The sequence below is a fragment of the Notechis scutatus genome, chromosome Z (assembly GCF_049901735.1).
Source record: "Notechis scutatus isolate UNSWTSFEM ecotype Mainland chromosome Z, rNotScu1.2, whole genome shotgun sequence".
In the NCBI taxonomy this organism is placed as follows: domain Eukaryota; kingdom Metazoa; phylum Chordata; class Lepidosauria; order Squamata; family Elapidae; genus Notechis; species Notechis scutatus.
This window is the reverse complement of record NC_142025.1, coordinates 36,545,819-36,569,500: the sequence shown is the minus strand read 5'-3', so window position 1 is coordinate 36,569,500 and position 23,682 is coordinate 36,545,819. Positions and strand designations below refer to the sequence as shown.

Genomic DNA, 23,682 nt, shown 5'->3' with positions numbered 1-23,682 from the left:
CCCTTCTCTCTCTCCTTTGCCGCTTCAGAAATCTTCTTTGGAAACAATGTTATTCTTTATAGTTCAAATACCAGGGTACCTTATGTTGTTGCTTTTTCAGTTCAGTCCGGTCAGTCAAAGCTTTCTCTTCTTATCTTCTTCCTGCACAATCTTTTCTGGTCTGGTTCTTCTTTGAGGTGGCCATTTCTGACCACCGCTGCAACTGCTTTCAGGAAAGGGAGTAATGGCCAGCTGGGGAGGAGAGATGCGGCTCTCCTCGACCCTGCTGGTGGTCTCCCCCCTCTTCACCACCTCTACAGGGTGACTTAGCTCTGAATACAGCTGGCTCAGGGCGCTCGGGCAGCGGGCACAGATCATCACTAGCATCACTAAGCAAGGCACATGATCCCGGATTTCAGTCTGTCACCGAAGAAGCCCAAACCGGAAGTCCAGCACTGCTAGTGTTAAGGAGGCTAGTCTGGAAGCCTCTTTTGGCTTGGCCATCCTCTGCTGTCAGTTTCCTTTTTTTCTGACAGTTTTTTAAAGACTGACAGTTACAGGGACAGTGAGGTGGCTTGTTGCCACAGTCCAGCCTTTCTTAGCCCTATTTCAACAGCAGTCAGTAAATGGGCTAAAGTGCTGTCACGAGGGCTGATCAGTTCCTGACAGCCAGCAGCATGGCAGGGCAGAAAGCCTCTTCTTCTTCTCCTCCCAGTAAGAGATCCAGTTCCAGAAGAGGCTGCTGGCAAGATTAAAGCAAAGGCTCTTTACTCCAGGAAACCTTCCAGAGGTGAAGAAAAAGATGCTGATAGGAGAATGAAAGCTCTGGAGAAACAAATTTCCAGAGCACAGAAAAAGTCTCAGGAAAGTATTCCAGCTATTTCTTTGTCTGATGCAGTTCCCCCACCTCCCAGCCAGCTTTGCAGACTACTCTTGCAGTTCCTATGAGCTGGTCACCACCTCCCACAGGCTCTTGTGGCTTCGTCAATGGCAGGCGGACGCCAAGACCAATTGGAGGTTGGCTTCTGCTCCCTATACGGGTTCGATTCTCTTCGGTGAGGCCTTGAATTCATTCTTAACAGAGAAAAAGCGTAAAGTCTTGTCCTCCATTACTAGGAGAGCTGATAGGTGGGCTTCACCTTACGGCATCAGCCTTCCTTTCGCCAATTGGACAATGTGTCTCATCACTCCTCCTTTTCCCCCCAGGTCTGACCGACAGGATAAACCTTCCTTCCAGGATAGGTTTAGACAGCAACAACATCCTTAGGCCAGGCGGCCCTTTTGTGGGGGAGGGAGGATGTCCCTTTCACCACTTTAAGTGCCAGAGCTCTCCACCAATTGGCAGGCGCCCAAGTTTATTTGCCCACCAGTGGGAGAAGATGACTTCAGATTTGTGGGTTCTGAACACTCTAAGATTCAGCCTAACTCTGGAATTTTTCTCCATTCCTCCGAGGCACTTGGTCCATTGCCCCATTTCCAGGAATATTAGACCTGCTTGGTAATGGAATCAATTACCAAAAGATGTAATGGGTTGCTTTTACTTCCTAGTTGAAGCAATGTCTGGACAGGTATTTGTCATTTGGATTTGTATATAGACTAACAGCTTTGATGCAATATTCTAAATGCGTTCTCCAATGAGCTGCTTTGAGCATCCAGCAGTGGGAGATACTTAGACTTAGATTGGATAGGCTGGGCTTGATTGATAGGACACTCCTCCTCCTTCCATGTACTCCTCCTTAGTGTCCCCAGTTTTAGCTCAGCCTTCGTGAGGCAGGAAGCTTGGTTGCTTCCTTGGCCGGACTAGGACAAAGTAAACAGGTTTGAATTACAGCGTAATACTTAATTGACAATTCTAAATTATAATTTTAATAAAAGTCTAAATTGCTTTCTAATAACATCATTCCGATGACAAATTGTCAAAGACTGCCATCGGAATACACATCGGCTCCCCAGGGAGCCCTCAGCCGCTTCTGTGGTGATTAGAAACCACAACATCTTGTCATCTGAGATTGGCTTGGCATTGCAAAGCCCTGCTGTGCCGCTTTAAAAGACAAGCAGCCAGTTTAAACAGACAACACTTTGTTTTTCCTGTTTCCCCGATCAGAATGCCTAAAGGAGGGGGCTTAGAGCCCAAATCCTCCTTAGATCGCTTCTTTTCTTGTTCGCTTGCATCGGCTTACAATAAGAGGTGATGGTTGCTGCTACATTTTGGCACCGAAAATAACCACCGATGCCATTTTGTTTATAATAGTTCCATAGGATTTACTATCTGTTGAGAGGCCATTTCCCCTCACAAGGCTCTCTCCTGGGGACAATTAATCCAATTACTGACTTCTTTCTATTTTAATAAAGTTTTATTTGGGTTTTCACACATACAAAATACAAGTAAACATCTTTTTTGAAAATAGCATGGTCCCAGGTTGAACTTCTTTATACAGACACAAAACTCAATTTCATGCTCTTTTTTATGTTCTATTCCATATCTTATACTATTCTACATTTTCTATATAGTTTTTCCCCTCTTTTAATTTTCTCAAATTTATTTTGATTATCTCATCTCAATTCAAATCATTATATTTATACTTTTGTCTGTTCTGTTTCAATTTCATATTATTTTTTCTCATTAAACAAATTTTCTCCTGTAGTTACTAATTGGAGTATGACACCTTTATATCTTTTAATTGCATCCATTCAACTCTTATTTAAACTTCAATATATACCTTAAGGTTATGACCTTCAATATAATACATAATACATAACTTCCAATCGAACACTGCTTGGTACATTCTTATAATACACACTATATTCTTTATTTAAAAAGATTATAAATATATGTAATTATAAACCCTCATTCCATTCCAATTCAGGTCTATCATTAATAATCATTAAAATCTTAACATCTTTAACACTTCTTTTCAATTAAATATCATACTTCCTTAAAGACACATATAATCTCCATAATTAATTTTTCCCTTATTTCTCTTCACGAATGTTTTGTAAATCATTAAATATTCATTTTGTTACATTTATTTATTGACAAGCATTCTACTGAATTACGATAGCTATTTTATCAAACATTTTAATCGTACATTGTTTTATATTTTCTAAAATTATTTCTGTTTCTAATATTGTTAGGGATACACCCTAGCAGAATGTGCACGGCAGTCAGGCAGGCAGGCAAATATGTGAGATAAACATTTTTGTAGCTTACACTCAGTAAAACAGATACACTGTGCTAGTTAAATAGTTTATTCCAGTAAGAGTTTTAGCATAGTCAAACAGTCCATATATCATTCACTAGTTCGGTCCGTTCGGGGATTATTCAGTTGCAAAGTCCAGTGTCGAAAAAGAGGTTAGTAAACTTACAAATATCAGTCCAGTAATATATCTCCTCGCAGTAGAGATATAAAGAAGTCAAACCTCCTTTCTTCTTTCGACGTTCAAAAACTCAGTAGCAGGGAACACGCAGTTAGCAAACCATCAATCCAGTATAGTCAGCAATCCAGCAGGTTCTCTTGCTGCCTCTTATGGCGGTTTTACAACCGCACCCAAAAATTACATGCTTTGCAGTTTAAAGTGACACACACTTAAACTTACTATCATAGTTTATATATATTATTTTACCCAAACTACATTAGGTAACCTTGTTATTCCTAACAAATATAACTACTATCTTATGTACCTTTGCAGAATCCCTTTTTCCATTAAATTTTCACCCATTATCTCTAAATAGGCCCTGTTTCTCTATATTTTGTTTCTGTCCTTTATAACTTCTTTTCCTTTCTTTCTTCCCTCTCATCTTCTCCCTCCCCTTTTTACCCCCTTGTCTCTCTACTTCTAATTCTCTCTTCTGCATTTCCCTCTTCTGTTGCTTTCTGATTTTATACTTATTTTTCACTCTTTTGGGGGGGGTTGTTTTTCCCAATCTTAAACATTCCATTCTCTTTCCCCCCTTAAGGAAAGGGTTTTTCCCCCACCTGGGATTACTTGTTCATTAAAGATGGCTTCTTCTTTATTGCAATCTTCTTGTTCTGCAGGCATTTCTTGTTGTTTCTCATAATTCCAAATCTCCATTTCTAAAACTGAAATACGAAGTCAAAAGAACCTCTTCCTTCTCGTGCATCTTCTTTGTACTTTTTAAGTTCCATTTTCAGTTCTTCTAAAAGTGGAGCCATTTTAAACAGTTTTAAACAACCACCCGATTGATTTTAGTCATTCAATACAATAACCAAAAATCCAGACATCACCAAGTAATCCAAATAGTCCTGAGTTATTTCTTCTTATTTCTTTTTCCACTTTCTCTTCCTGGGGTTTTTGTTGCGATATTTCAGTTAAAATGTATCTTTTGGAAGTCTTGTTGAGATTTTGCTGTAAGTTCTTTTTAATTCCAGGCAGTCTCATCCCTTCCAGATCCTGCCCTTTTATTCTTTTTCTCTCCTTTCCTGTTTTCAAAAGCTTTTGATTATCCATAAATCTTTATTATCCCTTTTTTAAAAAAAAAAATTATTGGTTTATAAAACAAACATGAACAAACAAAACATAAAAACATCAAGCCATCTTCCATATATATATATATATATACACATACAGTGTGCCGGTTGGTTTACAAATTGTTTTGTGCTTCCATTTCGTAGTCTTCAATTACAATTACATTGTATATACTCTCGTACTTTCAATCAAATATTAAATACCTTAATATTATTATTAATCAATCATTTGACTATACTTTTATTCATTCATATTTTACGAAATAATTATATTTTATTTAATTTGTTTTATAACGGTTCATATTATCATCCCAAATCTATCCTAAAATTATTTTGTAGATACAATAAGAAAAGAATACATCTTTATATATTTATTATTTTCTAAAAGTCTACATATTTCATGACTATATTTTATTGTCTAACCATTGATAGAATAGATCCCAAATTTTATAAAATTGTTTATCATCTTGTTCTCTAATTTCAAATGTCAATCTACTCATTTCAGCACATTCCAGTATTTTCTTAATGATTTCCTCCTGTGATGGTGTTTTCTCGTTTTTCCAGTTTTTAGCAAATACAATCCTAGCCGCTGTTAATACATTTACAATCAGGTATTTCAAGTCTTTACTATATATTTCAGGTAAAATTCCCAATAAAAATATCTCTGGTTTCAAATCTGTTTTTTTGTCATTTTTTCCAACCACGTGTGGATTTTAGTCCAGTATTTTTTAGCATCTGCACAAGTCCACCACATATGGTAATATGAGCCAGGTGTCTGATGACATTTCCAACATTTTTCAGATTTATTCTTGAACATTCTTGCTATTCTTGTTCGGGGGGAAATGCCACCTGTAAATATCTTATACAAATTTTCTTTATATGCTGTTGACATTGTCATTTTATAATTTTGAGACCACAATTTTTGCCATTTCTCTAAATCAATTCCATATCCAAAATTCTTCCTCCAAGCAATCATAGTTTCTTTAACTTGTTCTTCTAGTTTAATTTCTAATAAATATCCATACAATTTTATTAATCACCTTTTCATCAGTACCTGTCAAAATCTTATCTAAGTCAGTCAGTTTATCATAGAAACCTTCTGTGTTAGAATCTTTATCATACCTTGAATGTATTTGCACACATGAAAACCAATTCATCATTATACCTTGTTCCTCTAGTTTTGTATAGATTTAAGTTCACCCTTTTCATTCAATATTTCACCATATCTAACTTTGTTCCTTTTTGTATATTATAGGATAAGAAAATGCTTCAATAGTCAATAGCCAGACTGGAATTTTCAAATAACATTGTCTTTTAATCTTCTCCCAGTTTAACCACTGAGACTTCCGTATATAATGTCTTCTAAAAAAATCCTGGTTTAGTTCCTTTATACCATAGAAAAGCATGCCAGCCCAACAACAGATCATGTCCTTCTATTGTCAGCAATCTAGTATTTCTTAATGTTATCCATTCCTTAACCCACATCAAATTTGTAGCCTGTTAATATATCTCCTAATTAAGCAAACCAAATCCTCCTCTTATTCTAGCATCTTGCAAAAGTTTTAACTTTATTCTCGCTTTCTTACCTTGCCATATATATTTCAACACAATTTTATTTAAATCTTCAAAGTAGTCTTTTCCAAGCCTAATTGGAATTGTTTGAAACAAATATAAAATTCTGGGTAATATATTCATCTTGATTGTTGATATTCTCCCTATTAATGACAGTTGTAAATTTTCCCATTTCGCTAAATCTAGCGCTACTGCTGTTTAAGTTTGATATAATTATTCTCTTTTAGTGTACTGTATCTTGCTGTCAAGTATATCCCCAAGTACTTGATCTTATTCGTAACCTGAATTTTCAATAGATCTGCCAGTTCTTCCTTTTGTCTTGATAGCATATTCTTTGTTAAAATCTTTGTCTTATCTTTATTTATTTTCAAACCAGCCACCTTTCCATATGTCTCTATCTTTTCTATCAATGATGCTGTTTCTAGTGGGTCTTCTAAGATGAAAACCAGATCATCTGCAAATGCTTGCAACTTAAATTCTTCCTTTTTAATTTTCATCCCTTTTATATTCTTTTCATCTCTAATATTTCTATTTAGCACTTCCAAAGTTAACACAAACAATAGAGGTGATAGTGGGCACCCTTGTCTTGTTCCTTTTCTTATATCGATACGAGTCTGTCAGTTCTTCCTCTATCATTACCCTTGCCGTTTGCTTATGATATATAGCTTCTATTGCTTGAATAAATTTTCTAGCAAAGCCCATCTGTTCCAGCAGTAATAACATGAATCGCCAATTCACATTATCAAATGCCTTCTGTGCATCTAGAAATATCAGAGCCATTTGTTTTTCAGGATGTGCCTCGTAGTATTCCAAAGTGTCCAAGATTACTCTCATATTGTCTTTAATTTGTCTCTTTGGGAGAAATCCATTTTGATCAGGATGGATAAATTTATTTAAATATGTTTTAAGTCTTTCTGCCAATATTGAAGCAAAAATTTTATAATCTGCGTTTAGTAGGGAAATAGGTCTATAGTTCTTAATTTGTAATGGATCGGTCTCCTCTTTTGGAACAAGTGTGATATACGCTTCTGACCATGATTTAGGTATCCTCTTCTTTAACATAACTTCATTCATAACTTCTAGCAATGGAAGATTCAATGATTCTTGTAATGCTTTGTAAAATTCTGCCAGAAGTCCATCTGAGCCTGCTGCCTTTCCATTATTTTGCTTCTTGACTGCTTCAGTTAACTCCATCATCGTTATATTGTTTTCTAACATTGTTTCAATCTCTTTAGGTATCTGGGGTAAATTAGCATTCTGTTAATACTGTTTAACTCTTTCCTCATCAATATTCCCTTGTGTGTATAGTTTCCCATAACAGTCTCGAATAATTTCCTTCTTCTCTTTACTACCATAGGAAACTTGGTCTTGGTCATCTATTAATTGTAATATTTTCCTTGATTCTTTCTCCTTTCTCAATTTATATGCTAACCATCTACCTGGTTTATTTGCATCTTCAAAGTAGTTCTGTTTAGCACCTCTAATTTTCTGTGCTAATTCTTCTTTTTCTGTTAGACCCATTTTATGTTTGGTTATATCCATTTTTAACTTAATGTCCTTTTTCTGTGGCATTTTCTGTAGCTATTTTTCAGGTCCTTTGTACTCATCCTCTAATGCCTTAGAGGCTAATCTTTTCATGGTATTTCTTTTCCTTGTATAGTCTATTATCAAGCCTCTGGCATATGCCTTCATTGTATCCCATACATTCTGGATTGATGTATCTTCTTTTTTGTTTTCTCTAAAGAAAAAAGCCAGTTCTTTCTCCATCCACTGTGTGAAGTCTTTTTCCTTTAAAATAGTATTATTTAATGTCCATCTAGATCTTCTTCTTTGTCCTTTCCATTTAATTGTCATTGGATTGTGATCTGCCCAAGTACTTGTTTCAATATTTATTTCTTGAATATTAGTTAACAATTCTGTTGACATCCATATCATATCTATTCTGGACCATGATAAATGTCTATTTGAGTAGAAGGTGTATTGTTTAGTTTTAGCATTTCTTTCATGTATCTTTTAAGTTTATTTCATCTACCATTTAAAAAAAAGATTTAGGGAGAGTCTTTCTGTTTTGCTTTATTGTTTTCTGTACTGCATAGTCCAGTTTATTGTCTACAATTCCATTAAAATCTCCTATCATAACTATATTAGCATAGTCCAGTTCAATTATTTTCATATGTAATTTTTTATAAAATTCTTCTTGATTGTCATTCGGGGCATTCAGTTCAATTATTTTCATATGTAATTTTTTATAAAATTCTTCTTGATTGTCATTCGGGGCATAGATTGCAATCAGGAGTGTTTTCGTATTATTGTCCATTATTTCCACCATTAGTATTCTTCCGTCGTCATCAGGATAAATCAATTTCGCTGGGATGGTCTCTTTAATATATAAAACCACTCCTCTTTTCTTACATTGTGTCAAGGAAGTAAATATTTTCCCTAATTTTGGCTGTATCAACAATTGTTCATATTGTTTTTTAATATGTACTTCTTGTAGGCAGATTATATCAAATTTTATTTTATCTAATTTATGGAAGGTTTTCCTTCTTTTAACGGCTGAATTAAGTCCATTTATATTAATTGTAATCATTTTTTTCTCTTCCATGGTTATATTTTGTAGTTAGGTATGACAGCTCTCGTGGATCTTGGTTCACGTTGTTTGGCTTCCTCCTTTCCACCTACTGCACCTTCTTCTTTTTCAGTCATCATTTGGGAGTCCTCTTGGAATTCAATTAGTGAAATTTCTTTTTCTGCCTCTTCCTCTTTCCCTCTGAAAAATTCTGTGTAAAATGATTCAGCTTTCTCAATTGAGTCAATTCTGTATCTCTGTTCTTGCCATGTGAACATTAAACCTTCTGGAATCAGCCATCTATAATTCACCTCTTTTTTAAGTAGCAATTTGGTCAAGAATCAGTATTCTTCTCATCTCTCTCACTCTTCTGGGTATTTGTTTCAAGACCACAATCTCCTTGTCTTTATATTTCAAGGTTTTCTCTCTTGCCACTTGCAATATTTGCGTTTTAATGGCTTTCTGTGTAAATCTGATGTGAACTTCTCTTGGTAAGCTATTTCTCATTGCATATCTTGTGAAGACTCGATAGACCTCATCTATTCCATCCATCATCTTCTCTTCAGTTATTTCCAAAGCTTCAGCCAATATTTCTATCATTATCTCAGCTAGATTTTGTCCTTTTTCTTCCTCTATGTTTTGGAATCTAAGATAAAATTCTGATCTGTCCATCTCCCATCTCAGCATACCACTTTTATCTTGTTCAACCACAGTTAATCTGTTATCGATGTCTCCAATCTTCTTGTCTCTTTGTTTATGTTCTTCTTCAATTTTTTGGAGTCTCTCATCATACTTCATCATCATTTGTTGGATGTTCTCCACTTTTTCATTGGTTTTCCCTGTTCTTTGTTCAATGTTCTCTATTCTCTTTTCAATATTCTCTGATCTTGTTTGAATATTTTGAATTCCTTGCATAATCATCTGCAGGGTCACTTTTTCTTGTTCTTTTTCTTGCCTTAACATTGTCTGTATTGAACGTTGTCCTCCAGATGGTGGAGAGGAAGAAGTAGAAGTTGAGGAACCAAGAGCTGTTAATTTCCTACTCATTTTGAGCAATTCAAAATCTTCAGGTTCTTCTAGACCTTAATCCAATTGTGAAATAACCAATTGCAGTTCCAAATAAAAATAGTAGGAAAAAAGAAGCCAAATAGTAATAATAATAAAAAGAAAGAAAAAAAATTTCTTCAGGTTCTTGTATACCTTAATCCAATCGATTGGTTAGATAACAGTAAAAATTCAAAAATGAAGGAAAAGACCATAAAAACACACAAAAAAGAAAAAGTTGTAAAATCCTAAAAAAGGCGGAAAAGTGAAGAATAAAAAGCTAAAAAAAGAAAGGAAAAATTCTTCAGATTCTTCAACACCTTAATCCAATTAAGAGATCTCAAATATAAAAGGATGCATAAGAGTGGAAAAAAAGAAGGCCAGAAAAATAAACCAAAAACAAACAAACCCCAATATGGAAGGTAGATGGAAAGACAAAAATACCAGGAAGGGAGAGAGAAAAAAAGGCTATTCCCTTAAAAAGAAAAGGAAGGGAATCATTAATACTAAAGTTTTTCCTTTAAAATAAAAAGCAAGAGTAGAAATTTAACTTCCAAAAACAAGAAAAAAAAACAAAGACAAGTTCCAAAGAGCCAAAAATCCAAATAGCTATTACAAAAAGTAAACTGATGAGGAGGGGTAGCGCAGCTTAGAAAAAATAAAAAGAGCACACTGCACTTCGTTTAATTATCCAAGGCTCTTGTTATAACTCTCTTCTCCAGAGACTTATCACCTTTTCTTTTCCTATAAGCTTCAACACCAGACTCCAGCTGTTGATAGAAACCCAGAAGAGCACCTGCAATAATACTCTCCCATGCTCTTCCCTCTATCTTATCAAACAGGTAATGTCCTTGAAAAGAAATCTCAGTTCTTTCTCAGCTTTGTCTGGTCAAAAGAGAAATAGAATATTTCCAAGCCTCTAGTTCAGTGATGGCTAACCTATGACACGCGTGTCACTCGTGACACGCTGAGCACTTTGACTGACACGCCTGTTGGTGTGGGGAAAACCTGCACATTTAGAGGCTGCCTGTGCTCTGCTCCAATCCCTGCTCCCTGCTTGTTGCGTGGAGGTGTGGTGTCACCGCTGCCGCAAGATCTTTGCAGCAGAGAACCAGTTTTAACCACCATAAACTGAGGTTTGTCAGTTTCATTACCTCAGGAACGCTACAGGAGGAAAGGAGATCCATGAGGTTCACAGCCCTGTAAGGTGGCCTTCCGATCCCCACATCCTGCACCTGCAGCCCTGAGACCAGGAGACGAGTTTCACAGCCCTGTGTGATCACCCCAGCCCAGTCCGTCATAAACCAAATTATTGATATTTCTTGAAGTGACACACGACCCAAGGAAGGCTACACTTTCCCGATTTTCAACACACCAAGCTGAAAAGGTTAGCCATCACTGCTCTAGTTGGCAGTGTTACAAAGTTTCTTTTGCTTTCACTTTCCCCCTCCTTTTCCAAGCAAAATATAATAAGAATTAATTAAAAAAAAAAAAAGATATTTTTAAAAAAATAACTAAAAGAGAGTCTCTAGCCTAAAATATTATAAAGTCAAAAAGGAGAAAAAGAATAGATGAAAAGAGAGAAAAAAAAACCAGTCCAATTTCAAAATATAAGATCATGTGTAGAAAATCTAGCAATGAGAAAATAAAAATAAAAATATTACTTTGACATTCCTGTTTAAAATCGCCGCTTAATCACTTCTGTCAAAACTTTTACAGATTCTTTCTTTTCCTTAGGGTGTCCTTTCAAATCTTAAAATAAAGAAAAGTTCTCACCAAACCGGCACACTCTCTCTTTCCGCTCTCTTTCGTTTCGGAGCTGTCCCAACTTCAGCAGCTTTAATGGCTGCCTCTTTGCCACTGGCAAAAAGAGCTTCTCCTGGATCTACCAGGGACTTAGCGGTATCCCTGGGATCGACAGGACGCGCTCTTTACATTCACCATCTCTTCGGGACGGTTTAGATCCACTTGGACCGTCCAGGAGCAAAGATATCGGCAGCGATTTCAGACCTCCAAGATCACATGCCGTATCATCGCGACGCCAGCTCCGCCCTCCTCACTCCAAGCACTATTGATTTCTTGTATAAATGCTTCTATATTTAGTCTTGAGAAATAGAATGTAGTTTGCTGCAGTAGAAATTGAATAGCAGAACTCAGATTATGCTACCTGCTTTTGATCTGGAAAAATTATTTATAATTGGAGTAATTTTTGTAACTTAAGGATTTGCAATTCTGATAAATTGTAGAACAAAAGCAAGAGATTGTATGTTGCCATTGAAGCAAATATAGTTACCTGGGAAAATAAACTGTATTGAGCTTTACAGTTGCATTTTAATAAAAAAAAAATATACAAATGGTAGTACAAGCCATAATATTTTATATCTGTTGCTAGGAAGTAGTGAGGTGTTTACTGTCTTCCATGATTCATATCTATCTATACTCCCAATATAATATACCATATATTAAAAGATAGATATGCAAAAATAAACATTCAGCTTACATTGTTGCTGCAAATATTTTAAAAAATCAGAAGATATAGTTATGCAAACCTGTTTTGTGATGCATCCTTATTTATTTGAACTAAGGGAAGCAGAAAGTGACTCTGTAGTTTCTTTCCCAAACCCCCAAAACTTTAACCTTAGACTCTCTAAATTAAACAAATAATTCCCTCAACACTGTCCAGCTATTTACAAAGTCTGCACTACTATTACTATTAATCTTCTCATCATTCCTTATCACCCATCCCCTACCACTTGTGACTGTATGACTGCAACTTTGTGACTTGTGCCCTTACAATTTTTATTGACTGTTTCCTAGTATGATTTGATTGCTTATTGTACCCTATGAATATCATTAAGTGTTGTACCTTATGATTCTTAACTCGATGAATGTATCTTTTCTTGTATGTATATTGAGAGCATTTGCACCAAGACAAATTCCTGGTGTGTCCAATCACAGTTGGCCAATAAATAATTCTATTCTATTCTATTTTAAAAAAAACAAGCTGCATATTGGTCCAAATATATGTTTTCTGATACATGTACCAAGAAATGAGGCAAATCTGTAGTACATTTTTGTTTGAAGATCTCTTTGATATACTTGTATATAGTGCCCTCTTCTGGATGAGATAAACTAATCTGTTTTGCATCATGGGTATTCTTCTGATCAGGCTGTTCCCCTCCATCCACCATTTAAAAACTTTACATAGAACTTTCATTCATATATTTGAATAAAAATATTGTATTCAGATATGTACATAGATATCAAACCAATATTTTAAAAAAGCTAGAGGCGTCACTAAACTACAATTACAAAAAGATACTGTTAATAGCTATATTTAGAGACCATGCCCATCTCTAATAGGAAAATAAAGAACATCAAATATTCTAAATATTTCATAGTTGCTTGTCTTTCTATAAATCGGACAAATTTATATTTTTTTAGAGCTATGGCCTTTCTGTTTGAATGCCCAAAGGTAGCAAATTAGTTTAGCAGGAATTTCAGTATAGTTGAGTCAAGGAAATGAAGTTTTATATTTCATTTCTGTTTTTATCCCCTGGCCCTGGTATTTCTATGCAACCAGGAAGAACTGCTGTAAATCCATACAGTAGAAGGAACTAGATGGCCTAGTGGTCTAAGATAGGATCATATATTCATGGATTTCTGCAAGGGATAGAAGGCAAACGTAATACAAGATATTATAAATGACATTCTGAATTCATAACATCACAAATATGAAAATTATGTAACTTACACATTCATATCAGAAATCTATTACAGACATTTACATTCCTATGAATGTCATTGGGGATTTATTGAACATGTTTTGAACATGTTTTGTGAATGTTCACAGCTTTACAAGTTTGTATTTATAAAGTATATTTTTGTACCATATATAAACTGCCTCTTATAGAGTTTCATAGTTAGCCATAGTATTTAAATAACAAAAGTTTTATCTATTTTTTGCAAATTATTACATAAAAACATAAGAATTCTTCCTAAATTGTCCAATACTCTTTTTTTATATTTTTTGATATTTACCAATTAATCAATTACCAATGAATATTTAACTTAACCTTTCATAAAGAATAATGCAAACAAAAATGTAATGCATAAGCAGAAGAATATCATATAAAATGAATGAAACAACTTCCATGAAGTGACGGTGGATTATTATTATATTTTCTTTAACAACCTACTCTAAATTTAAAAGGAAAACAAAACTTATAAAAAATTTAATCAGAAGAAATGTGGCTCAGATATAAACTATCTTCTCTCCCTTAATATTTGATATTGAAATCTGGATTGCCTGATGTTATGAAAAATATTTAATTTTGATATTAAGCATCAAATGACATGTTATAAGCATCACTTAAAACCAGCAGCAGTTTTTTTTTATCTATAGCACATTAATTTTAAATTATTTTAGCAAAGGTAGAAGAGCTTTGGGTTTTATTGAAATCTCTGACAGCAAATACTTTCAAAATTTCTTTTGAAAGTTAAAAGACCGTTGATGATAATCTCCAGTTTTACTGCATTATCAAGAGGCCAGAGAAAACAACTATTTAAAGAGATAGGAAGCAAATCTTCATTTCATATATGCACAAAATTTAAATCTATTTCTTTACTCTTTTTTTTTTTTTTTTTTTGTATTAGTGGATGTGAAATCAGAAATTCCTCTTGGATTAGAACAAGTCAGACCATTAGATTTGCGAACTGATATCAGGATGATGGCACCCATGATGGATCCCTTGATGCAGGAAAAGCAGTTACAACAGGAATTAATCCTGATTCAACATCAGCAGCAGATTCAGAAACAGCTTTTGATAGCAGAATTTCAGAAACAGCATGAGAACCTGACACGACAGCACCAAGCACAGATCCAAGAGCACATGAAGGTAGCAGATTTTTTTTCTCTTCATAGTACATCAGGATGGGGAAGAGGTTGGTTACTGTAGAAATTGAGTGACTGAATTATTTTTCTTGTACATCAACATGGTATGTGATGAAAGTTTATATTAGTCCCTCACTCTGCCATATCTATCTGCCTCTCACTTGAATGCAGATATACGTGTAACAATAGTTATTTGCAACTACAGCAAAATAAGTTATTGGAAGACAAAATAAAGTCAGCAAATTTGAGAGCACCTTTGGAAGATACTGATCTGCTTAAAAATACTATATACTGCCATTTGTCTCTTAAAAAAAACTTATAAATGGAATCAAATGGCCGGTTAAAATATAAGGACTGGTTCTTTGAACAACACTTTCCAAATTTCAGCACAATTTTTAAAGAGCTTAGATTTTGAATTAAACTTTAAGATCCTATTTTTCTAAATATCAGAATTATTTAGTATTTATTCAGCAGATTGCCTTTATCTGTATGCTTTTAGAAGTATATTTGAAAATGTTTATTATATTTGGAATAATGATCATTAAATAATCAGTGATCATTAAAATGAACATAATAAATGTAAATTTTTGGTGCTAAATCGTTTAATATGTGGCTTCAGTTTATGCCTTCTAAGGAACTTGATATATCTTATTTATTTATTTTTAATTCCGTGCTTCTGTTTGCTTCTCATAATATGCATATGCACCAAAGACAAATTCCTTGTGTGTCCAATCACACTTGGCCAATAAAGAATTCTATTCCATTCTATTCTAACGTATCAAATTAAGTTTGCATATGAAAAATATCCTTTGTAATGAACAAATTGAATGTTGGCAATGTAGTAAATGAGAAAAAACAGCACAAAAAGATTTCTCATGTTAAAGGTCTTGTTTGAAAAGCAACCCACCAGGAAAGCCATATCATTACATATACAATAAGTATTTTTAAGAGAGATTCCATTTTTAAGAGAGATTCAGTCAGAAACTGGAAATCTCTTAATAAATTTTTTTGGCTGTCAGCTGTTTGAATTTATTTTTAACTAAGACTGATACCCTTTATATAAAAATAGCATTAAAATCTGTTAAACAACTAACCATAAACAAGAATACTACTTAGCCATAATTTTTCATGAAATAAGTGAAATGAGTTAGCTATTATTAGGGAATTACAATATCTAGATGACCACTAGATGGTACTAGGAACAGAGGAATTCTTTGCTGTCATTAGTAGTAATCCATATTGTTTTAATTCAGATGGAACTAAACCTTAATTGTTGATAACTTCGTTTTTTTACTTTCAGAGGAATTATTTTATGTGGAATAGAACATTTATTTAATTTATAAATAATTTTATAAATAGTTTGATTTACATTTGTAAAGTTCACACTTTCCAATTAATTGGAACACAATTATTTGTGTTTTTGCATTTCATAACCTTTGTAATTCACTTTTTGATCCAAATACAAACACATAGACACATAAATTTCATATAGAAATAGATTAGATACATTTATTGCAAAAAGGAAATCAGAAATCAGAATACCGTGTTCAAAAACCTTGCACTTATTTCATGTGATCTTTTAATGAAAATATTTACAAATCAATGCCAAAATGGAGTAGAATAGAACTGCATTTTCTAACATTTTAAATATTATAGTACAGATTTCTCAAATGTATGTATCAGCTTTCAGAATTGTAGCTGTAGCTATTCTAGCTAGCAAATTCTAAGAGCTACTTTTTTATGTTCACAGTATGTGAAGCCCTTATTATAGCCAATGCTACCATAAAAACTGCACTTTCTCATGACTTTGTCTTTTTTACAAGTTGCAAAAGGAACTCTTAGCCATTAAGTATCAACAGGAACTTCTTGAAAAAGAACAGAAACTTGAGCAACAGAGGCAAGAACAGGAATTGGAAAGACATCGCAGGGAGCAATGTCCACCAATCAAAAGCAGAGAAAGAAGCCGAGAAAGTAAGATCTGTTCAATCAGGCTAGAAGAGGATATCTAAGTTTTGTACATCTCTCCCACCAATCTTCATTATCCCTCTTTATAAAAATATGGCCTGACAATAAAATTCTATACAGATTGAATATATAATTCCCTAAAATGTAGAATAATCCTATTCTATATTTTAAGTTTTTTATTGTATTTCCATTATAATGTACACATAAATATGGAGGTATATTCTGCATAGATTAGAGAAGACATGAAATATTCCTTCTATTATTTCAGTTCCAAAATTTAACTCTTTTGGCTTTTAATAACATAGATCTGTGTTTCTGTGTTTTAAGGCAAATAAAGTTAAAAAGAAAGATATTACTAGAATGTGATATTCACTAGGGGGAGATAGATGCATGTAAGTCTGCTCACAAAGGGAATGGAAGTAAAGGCCAAATATTTCAGTATTTCAAAATGCTACTTATAGAAGGAAACAAATTATAACATCAGATGCCTTTATTTTCTCTCTGGAATTTCTCACTGATAATGTATTGTGTGCCAATATTGAGAAAAATTGATAATGTTATTGTATTCTTTCTATATGCTTTCATTTTAGAGGAGAATTGTATAAATTTAGCAGTAGCATAATATTAAGTGTTAGATTTTGAAAGAAGATTCTTCCTCTGTGTTACTTATAACAATAAAACACATATTTCAGAGTATTCCCTCTTTGTTTATACTAACTAAGCTTATAATAACATATACTTCATACTTTCATTTGTTGTGACTATAGCAGTATTGGTTAGTCTAATGCATGCTTATTACTCTTTAATATAAAGAATTAGACCTTGAAAGTAATGATACATGAAACCATTCTTTGATCTCTATTAGGAATTTGGTTCATAATCAGTACATTATATATAGTATTTCCACAAAAGATATCAGTTATGAACATTGCACAGTACATCAGTTGCAAACTAAAAACTGATTAAAATCATACATCTATAGACATTACAGAACAACTATATAAAAACATAGTGTGGAATTTTATACTACAGAATTTAAAACAAGGGTGGGAAATATTTATCGTGTAGAAATCATGTTTTTTAAAATATTTTTTAGCTTCTCAGAATGCTTCCAGTGATGACATTTAGGGGGAGGGACTAAAATTTACATATATTTTACATAGTTGGAATTCACTGTGGAAATAGATCCAGTTTGCCTCACATATGGAAATACGTGGTGATGAGGCCAAATATTGTCTTCTAGCAATAGGTTGCCTCCTCTGGTTTAAATAATGTTCAAGAGATCAGTTTTGGTCAAAAAGAAAAAGGCAATAGCAGTATAAAACAATTCCAGTTGAATATGCTTGCTTTAATGCTAGAAAACATCTACACTCATCACTCTTCAGATCACAAAACCAAGAGTGAACCCATATCTGATGTTGCTTATTTGTTAGATTGATATGTCTTCTTCAGGGCCATTCAAGATGGAATACACTGTACTTTTCCTATCAGTTTTTCCTAACAACAGCTGTGTAAGCGACTACAACTGATCTAAAATTAGCCTTTGAGGTATCATGGTTGAAATCAGATTTGAAATTGGAATTCCTTATTGTTAGTCCAATTCTATTAACTATTACACCACAGTGGTTTTATTTCCCTTTATTGTATTACTTGGTTTCAATGAAGCTAAAAGATATGCTATACAATTTTAATCGACTTTTGTTTTTCTTTTCATTATTTTATTTAGTTCTGCCATAGCAATTGCTCATATTAATTGTTCACAATTGCTCATATTAAATTTTTATTAGATACTTGTTTGGCTCACAATCAAAGCTAGAAAGCTTCAATGAAATGCGTGGGCATATATGAATGGAATGATAAAAAATGGTGTATGTTTTAGGAGCGGTGGCCAGTACTGAAGTGAAGCAGAAACTTCAAGAGTTCCTGCTGAGTAAATCAGCGGCAAAAGACTCACTATCTAATGGAAAGACTCATTCCACTAGCCGGCGCCACAAGCTCTGGCACATGTATGTTTATCTTTTTGCATCTTAAGCCATCTTTGTGGTATCAAATAATAGGACTATTATTCATCAGGGATAAAGTTAATTTAACCATATGCTATTCAATATAGAAGAGAGAAGAGGTACTGCATCTTCCTTACTTTTCCCTTTTGAATTTTCAGATATGTCCTATGAATACAGTATTTTTGATATAAGTCAACTACTAGTCCCATTGGTTTCCCTTAATTCTCTTTTGAATTAAAACAGAATAATTATATTCTACGAATACAATGGCATTTTTTGTCTAAATGAAAATTTTGTATGTTTTTTAGGAAAACTTTCATAATTATGTTGATGATGGTGGTGGTAGTCAATGTACTGGGTCTGTATTATAGCATGTATTATCATAATTGTCTCTTTACAGAAGTAGTAATATATGAGACAAGGGCCAATCTCAAAATACCCATTTATCATGTTTCCCTGAAAATAAGACAGTCTTATATTTATTTTTGGTCCAAAAAGATAGGGCTTATTTTAAGGGGAGTCTCTCTTTTTTTCATCACAAGGCCTATCCCCCACCCATGCACGCACAGGAAGCAGTGAGTGCACGGGGGTTACAGTGTCCGGTAGCAGCCGCAGCCCGCTGACCCGCTTAGCCAGGGCACTCTGTGAGGTGATTCAGGTTTCACTCGATGTGGTAGGAAGGCTTTGGAAACTTTCTTGTCATTTATATTCATCATCAATATTGTAATCCATCCCTTTATTTTTTAAAAAAAAATATTTGTATTTACCATGATTAGCCTCCTTGAGTGCCAGTGGGAAGGTCTGTATGAATTCTGTGCATAGCTGTGGAAATACAGGCACTAGCACCCTCAAAGCTCACAAAGCTTCCTTGCTCAGGTTGCACTACTGCACTACTTCAACTTCACGGTTCAGCTAAACTCTTCAGCTGCTATGGACTACAGTTCCCACCACCTTCAGGAAGCCTGAGCGATGGAAACCATAGGCCAGGTTCCTCGCAGCTGAAGCAATCCAACTTCCAATGGAGTGGGCAGGCTCTTAACTAGGACTTATTTTGCGGGTAGGGCTTATATTAAGCACACACTAAAAATCATTCTTGGACTTATTTTCTGGATGGATCTTATCTTCAGGGAAACACGAAGCAAAAGGCTCCTATTCCCTTTAGAAAGTCTTATTCCTTCTGGTAAAATTTAAAAGGTTTATAGACGTCTTCCTCTTTTGATGCACTCTTTGATTTGAAAAAGACAAAGCAATAAAATTATAATCAGAAAAAATGGGTAATAAGCAATAATATGAAATCAAATAAGAAAGTTAATAGTTGGAATATATAATTATGGTCATGTATGCTTTAAAATGTTAAAGACCTGTAACCACACTGTTCACCCAAAGATATATTTAAAGAAATAAAAATTAAATAAAATTAAAATCGGTAGCAGGAACTTGCTTTTTCCAGAGGACAAATCTCCAGACTTATATCTCCTGAATTGTTGGGAGAGTGTTAGGTGTCTGGACATTTTGAGGATATGATGCAGCAAAATCATTTCTAATTTGTAGATTCATAAGTAATACTAATCAATGATAACTACTTTTTCATAGGGCTGCCCACCATACCTCACTGGATCAAGCTTCTCCTCCTCTTTGTGGTACATCTCCTTCATATAAATACACATTGCCAGGAGCACAAGATGCCAAGGATGACTTTCCACTCCGCAAAACTGGTGAGCATATTAAAAATTATTTTAAATGACAATTTTATTCTGTAACCAAATGAAAATTGATCTAATCATAATATGTAATACTTTGAGATTGGCTAAGACATAATTATATATGCTAAATGGGAATCTTGTTTTCATTTCACAACAGTTGCTGATTATGATTACATGAGTGGAGGATATTCTGGTGCTGGTGGAGGAGGAGGAGGATGGTGATGATATTTTATCCTAACTTTTTAAATAGATGGTTTGGTCAGGTCAAGGCAGCAAAAAAGCCTAATATTCCCATCGTCCTTCTATTTTTCCCACAAAAAATAATCTTGTGAGGTGGGCTGAGAAAGCATGAATGGCACAAAGTTATCCAGTTGGCTTTCATGCCAAAGAGGTCTAGAATTCATGTTCATTATTACCCCCCACTCTGCATGATTCTTTTGAAAATACTATAGCCCAGGAGTTTTAAACTTGATTTCATTGTGGGCTGCACCAGGATTGTGGTTGACGTCAGAGGCCGGTGTGGGCATAGCCAGTTCAGCTTCACTCATGTTGGGAGCATCTGTGTTGGCCAAGGCAGGACTTCCCTCAGACCCTCCCTCATTCTCATTATAATCTCCCTTCCTTCCTGCCTGCCTGCCTGCCTGCCTTCTGTTTCCTTCCCTCTTCCTTTCTCTCTTTCCTTATTTTTCCTTCCATGCTCTCTTCCCATCTTCCCTTTTTTCTTTTTCTTTCTCTTTCCTCTTTCCCTTTCTCCTTTCCTGTCCCTTCTTGCATGCTCAAATGCAAAAGGGAAACATTTCTTCTTTTGTTTTATTTTTAGTGTGTTTTGCTATCCCTCTGCTAGCAAAATCAGAGCTCCCCTGAGCTCCGTTTTTGTTGGCAGAGAGCTTCAGGAGGCCATTGCGGCTGAAAATGGACCCTGTGTGTGGCCCTCCTGAGTTCCATTTTCTCTGACAGAGACACTGCAGGCTGGTCCTTTGCTGTTCCCAGGGCGGCCCCATGGGCCAAATCTAAGTACCACATGGGCTGGATCCGGCCCATGGGCCTTGAGTTTGATACACCTGCTACAGCCACTAATCTGTTGAAAAATGATTACAGTTTAAAAATCTTGGTGCTTATGATTTAGAGGGGTTTTGCAATAAAGTATATGAATGAATCTGGATAATTCAGTATGTTATATTAAAAATCTACTAAATTTTAAATTAATAGTTACAGGCATAGATTGAACAATTTGGTTTCAGAAAAAAACTATCCTGTAATCTGCAACTCTTACACTGCAAAAACATGGTTACACAACTCGATCAGGGCAAAGCAATAGACGCAATCTACATAGACTTCTGTAAAGCCTTTGGTTCAGTGGTACACGACAAACTACTACTAAAACTAAAATCTTACGGTATCTCTGGTCACCTGCATAACTGGATAGAAGAATTCCTGTCAAACAGACAACGAACGGTCAAAATTGCAAGCGTCCTATCAAATTCTGTACCTGTCAACAGTGGTGTCCCCAAGGCAGTGTTCTAGGACCAACTCTCTTCATAATCTACATAAATGACCTCTGTGATCATATTAAGAACAACTGCGTTCTATTTGCTGATGATGTAAAGCTATTCAACACCACAGAAAATACTGCTACCCTTCAAAAAGACCTCAACTATGTTTCAGAATGGTCAAACAAATGGCACTTCAAATCTCAACAAATAAATGCTTTGTCTTACATATCGGCAACAAAAACCAGAAAATAAAATAGAAGCTGAATATTCAAGACCTTGTTGATGATCCAAACTCTGTCAAGGACCTTGGAGTACTCATCTCTAATGATCTAAGTGCTAGAGCCCACTGTAACTACATAGCCAAAAAGGCATTAAGAGTTGTTAACCTAATCCTACGTAGCTTTTTCTCTGGTAATATCACACTACTAACTAGAGTATACAAAACATTTGCTAGACCAATACTTGAATACAGCTCATCAGTCTGGAACCCACATTACGTGTCTGATATTAACACAGTTGAGAAAGTCCAGAAATATTTCACAAGAAGAGTTCTCCACTCCTCTACTCGTTGCAGAATACCTTATGCCACCAGACTTGAAATTCTAGACCTAGAAATCCTAGCACTACGCCGCCTTTGGTCCAATCTAAGTATAGTATATAAAATCATACATTGCAATGTCCTACCTGTCAATGAATACTTCAGCTTCAACCATAACAATACAAGAGCACACAATAGATACAAACTCAAGGTTAACCGCACCAAACTTGATTGCAGGAAATACAACTTCAGCCACAGAGTGGTCAGTGTCTGGAATACTCTACCTGACTCTATGGTTTCTTCCCCAAACCCCAAAAAGTTTAACCTTAGACTGTTTACTATTGACCTCACCCCTTTCCTAAGAGGTCTGTAGGGGCGTGTATAAGCGCACCAATGTGCCTATCGTCCCTGTCCTATTGTCTCTTTTTATTTTTTTTATATGTAACCATTTCATGTATTCATAACTGTTTATACTTATACCTATTATCTTGTAAGCGATTGACAAATCAAATAAATAATTTTTTTTAAAAACTGTAGAAAGCATGAAGCCATGGTGATGAAATGATGGAAGAGATGCTTTGAACAGCACCTCTGTGCTATTAAATTAAAGCAATGTTTCAGCATAAACTTGAAAAAAAGTATGTTTTGGTTTTCAGAAGTCAACTCATTAAAGCTATTCCTAAAATATGGGGATCTTTTTTAAAGCTGATGAGTAAGCCTGAAAAAAGAAGTGGCTGCTTTAAGGAAAAGCAGAGAGGCGCCATTCTTGCATAAGTGCAAGATCCAAAAGAATTTAAAAATCATTTCTGAAAGAGGTATCATGTTCATGGACATTTCCATTTTCTAAAAAAAATATTTTTCTGGTAAATTTATAAACTGTTCAGTTAAAAGTTTAATGTCCAAACTAAATAGCTGTTTTGAAATTCTTTTTAGAACTCTCTTTTTAACAATGCTTTACATATACAAAAATATAAAGAATTAAAAGGACTTCCTAAAACCTTTTTATTATTTTTCCCCTTATTCTAATATGGTGATCCTTTAAAATGTTAGGGGTGTGTGTGTGTGTTTGTGCTTGTCATTTGCTTTCCCATTTTAAAAAATTCCTTTGAAAGGCATTATCAATATTTAAGAGGTATAACACTGTTGATTGGTAAAGTTAAACATTTTCAAACTTTTTAACAGTATTGTTCTGTATTGCAGCTGTTAATACTCTTATATCTCCATGGGGGTTTCAAAATATTCTTTAATTCAATTCTCATTGTCTATATATGAGCTACAGGATAATTAAAAACAGATGTTTTCTATACATTATTCCAAATATTTGGGCACACTGCACGTCAGCTGCAGAGAGAATACACAACTATAAGATTCTTTTTAAAAACCCAGGGGTGAGAGAAAAGGAGAATGAAGTCATTTCATTTTGGCTACTTCTGTA

At 34.6% G+C, this 23,682-nt stretch overlaps 1 protein-coding gene across 9 annotated transcripts in view; it reads left to right on the top strand.

Annotated features, from left to right (window-relative positions):
• Nucleotides 1–23,682, top strand: part of HDAC9 (histone deacetylase 9) — a 518,734-nt gene that overhangs the window by 242,878 nt on the left and 252,174 nt on the right. For 8 of the 9 annotated variants that reach the window (XM_087946939.1, XM_087946936.1, XM_087946937.1 and 5 more), the window contains 4 exons: nucleotides 14,308–14,549; nucleotides 16,369–16,516; nucleotides 18,390–18,516; nucleotides 20,107–20,228. In XM_087946939.1, coding sequence (XP_087803065.1) covers nucleotides 14,308–14,549; nucleotides 16,369–16,516; nucleotides 18,390–18,516; nucleotides 20,107–20,228 — 639 coding nt within the window. The other variant, XM_087946940.1, reaches the window with a different exon arrangement.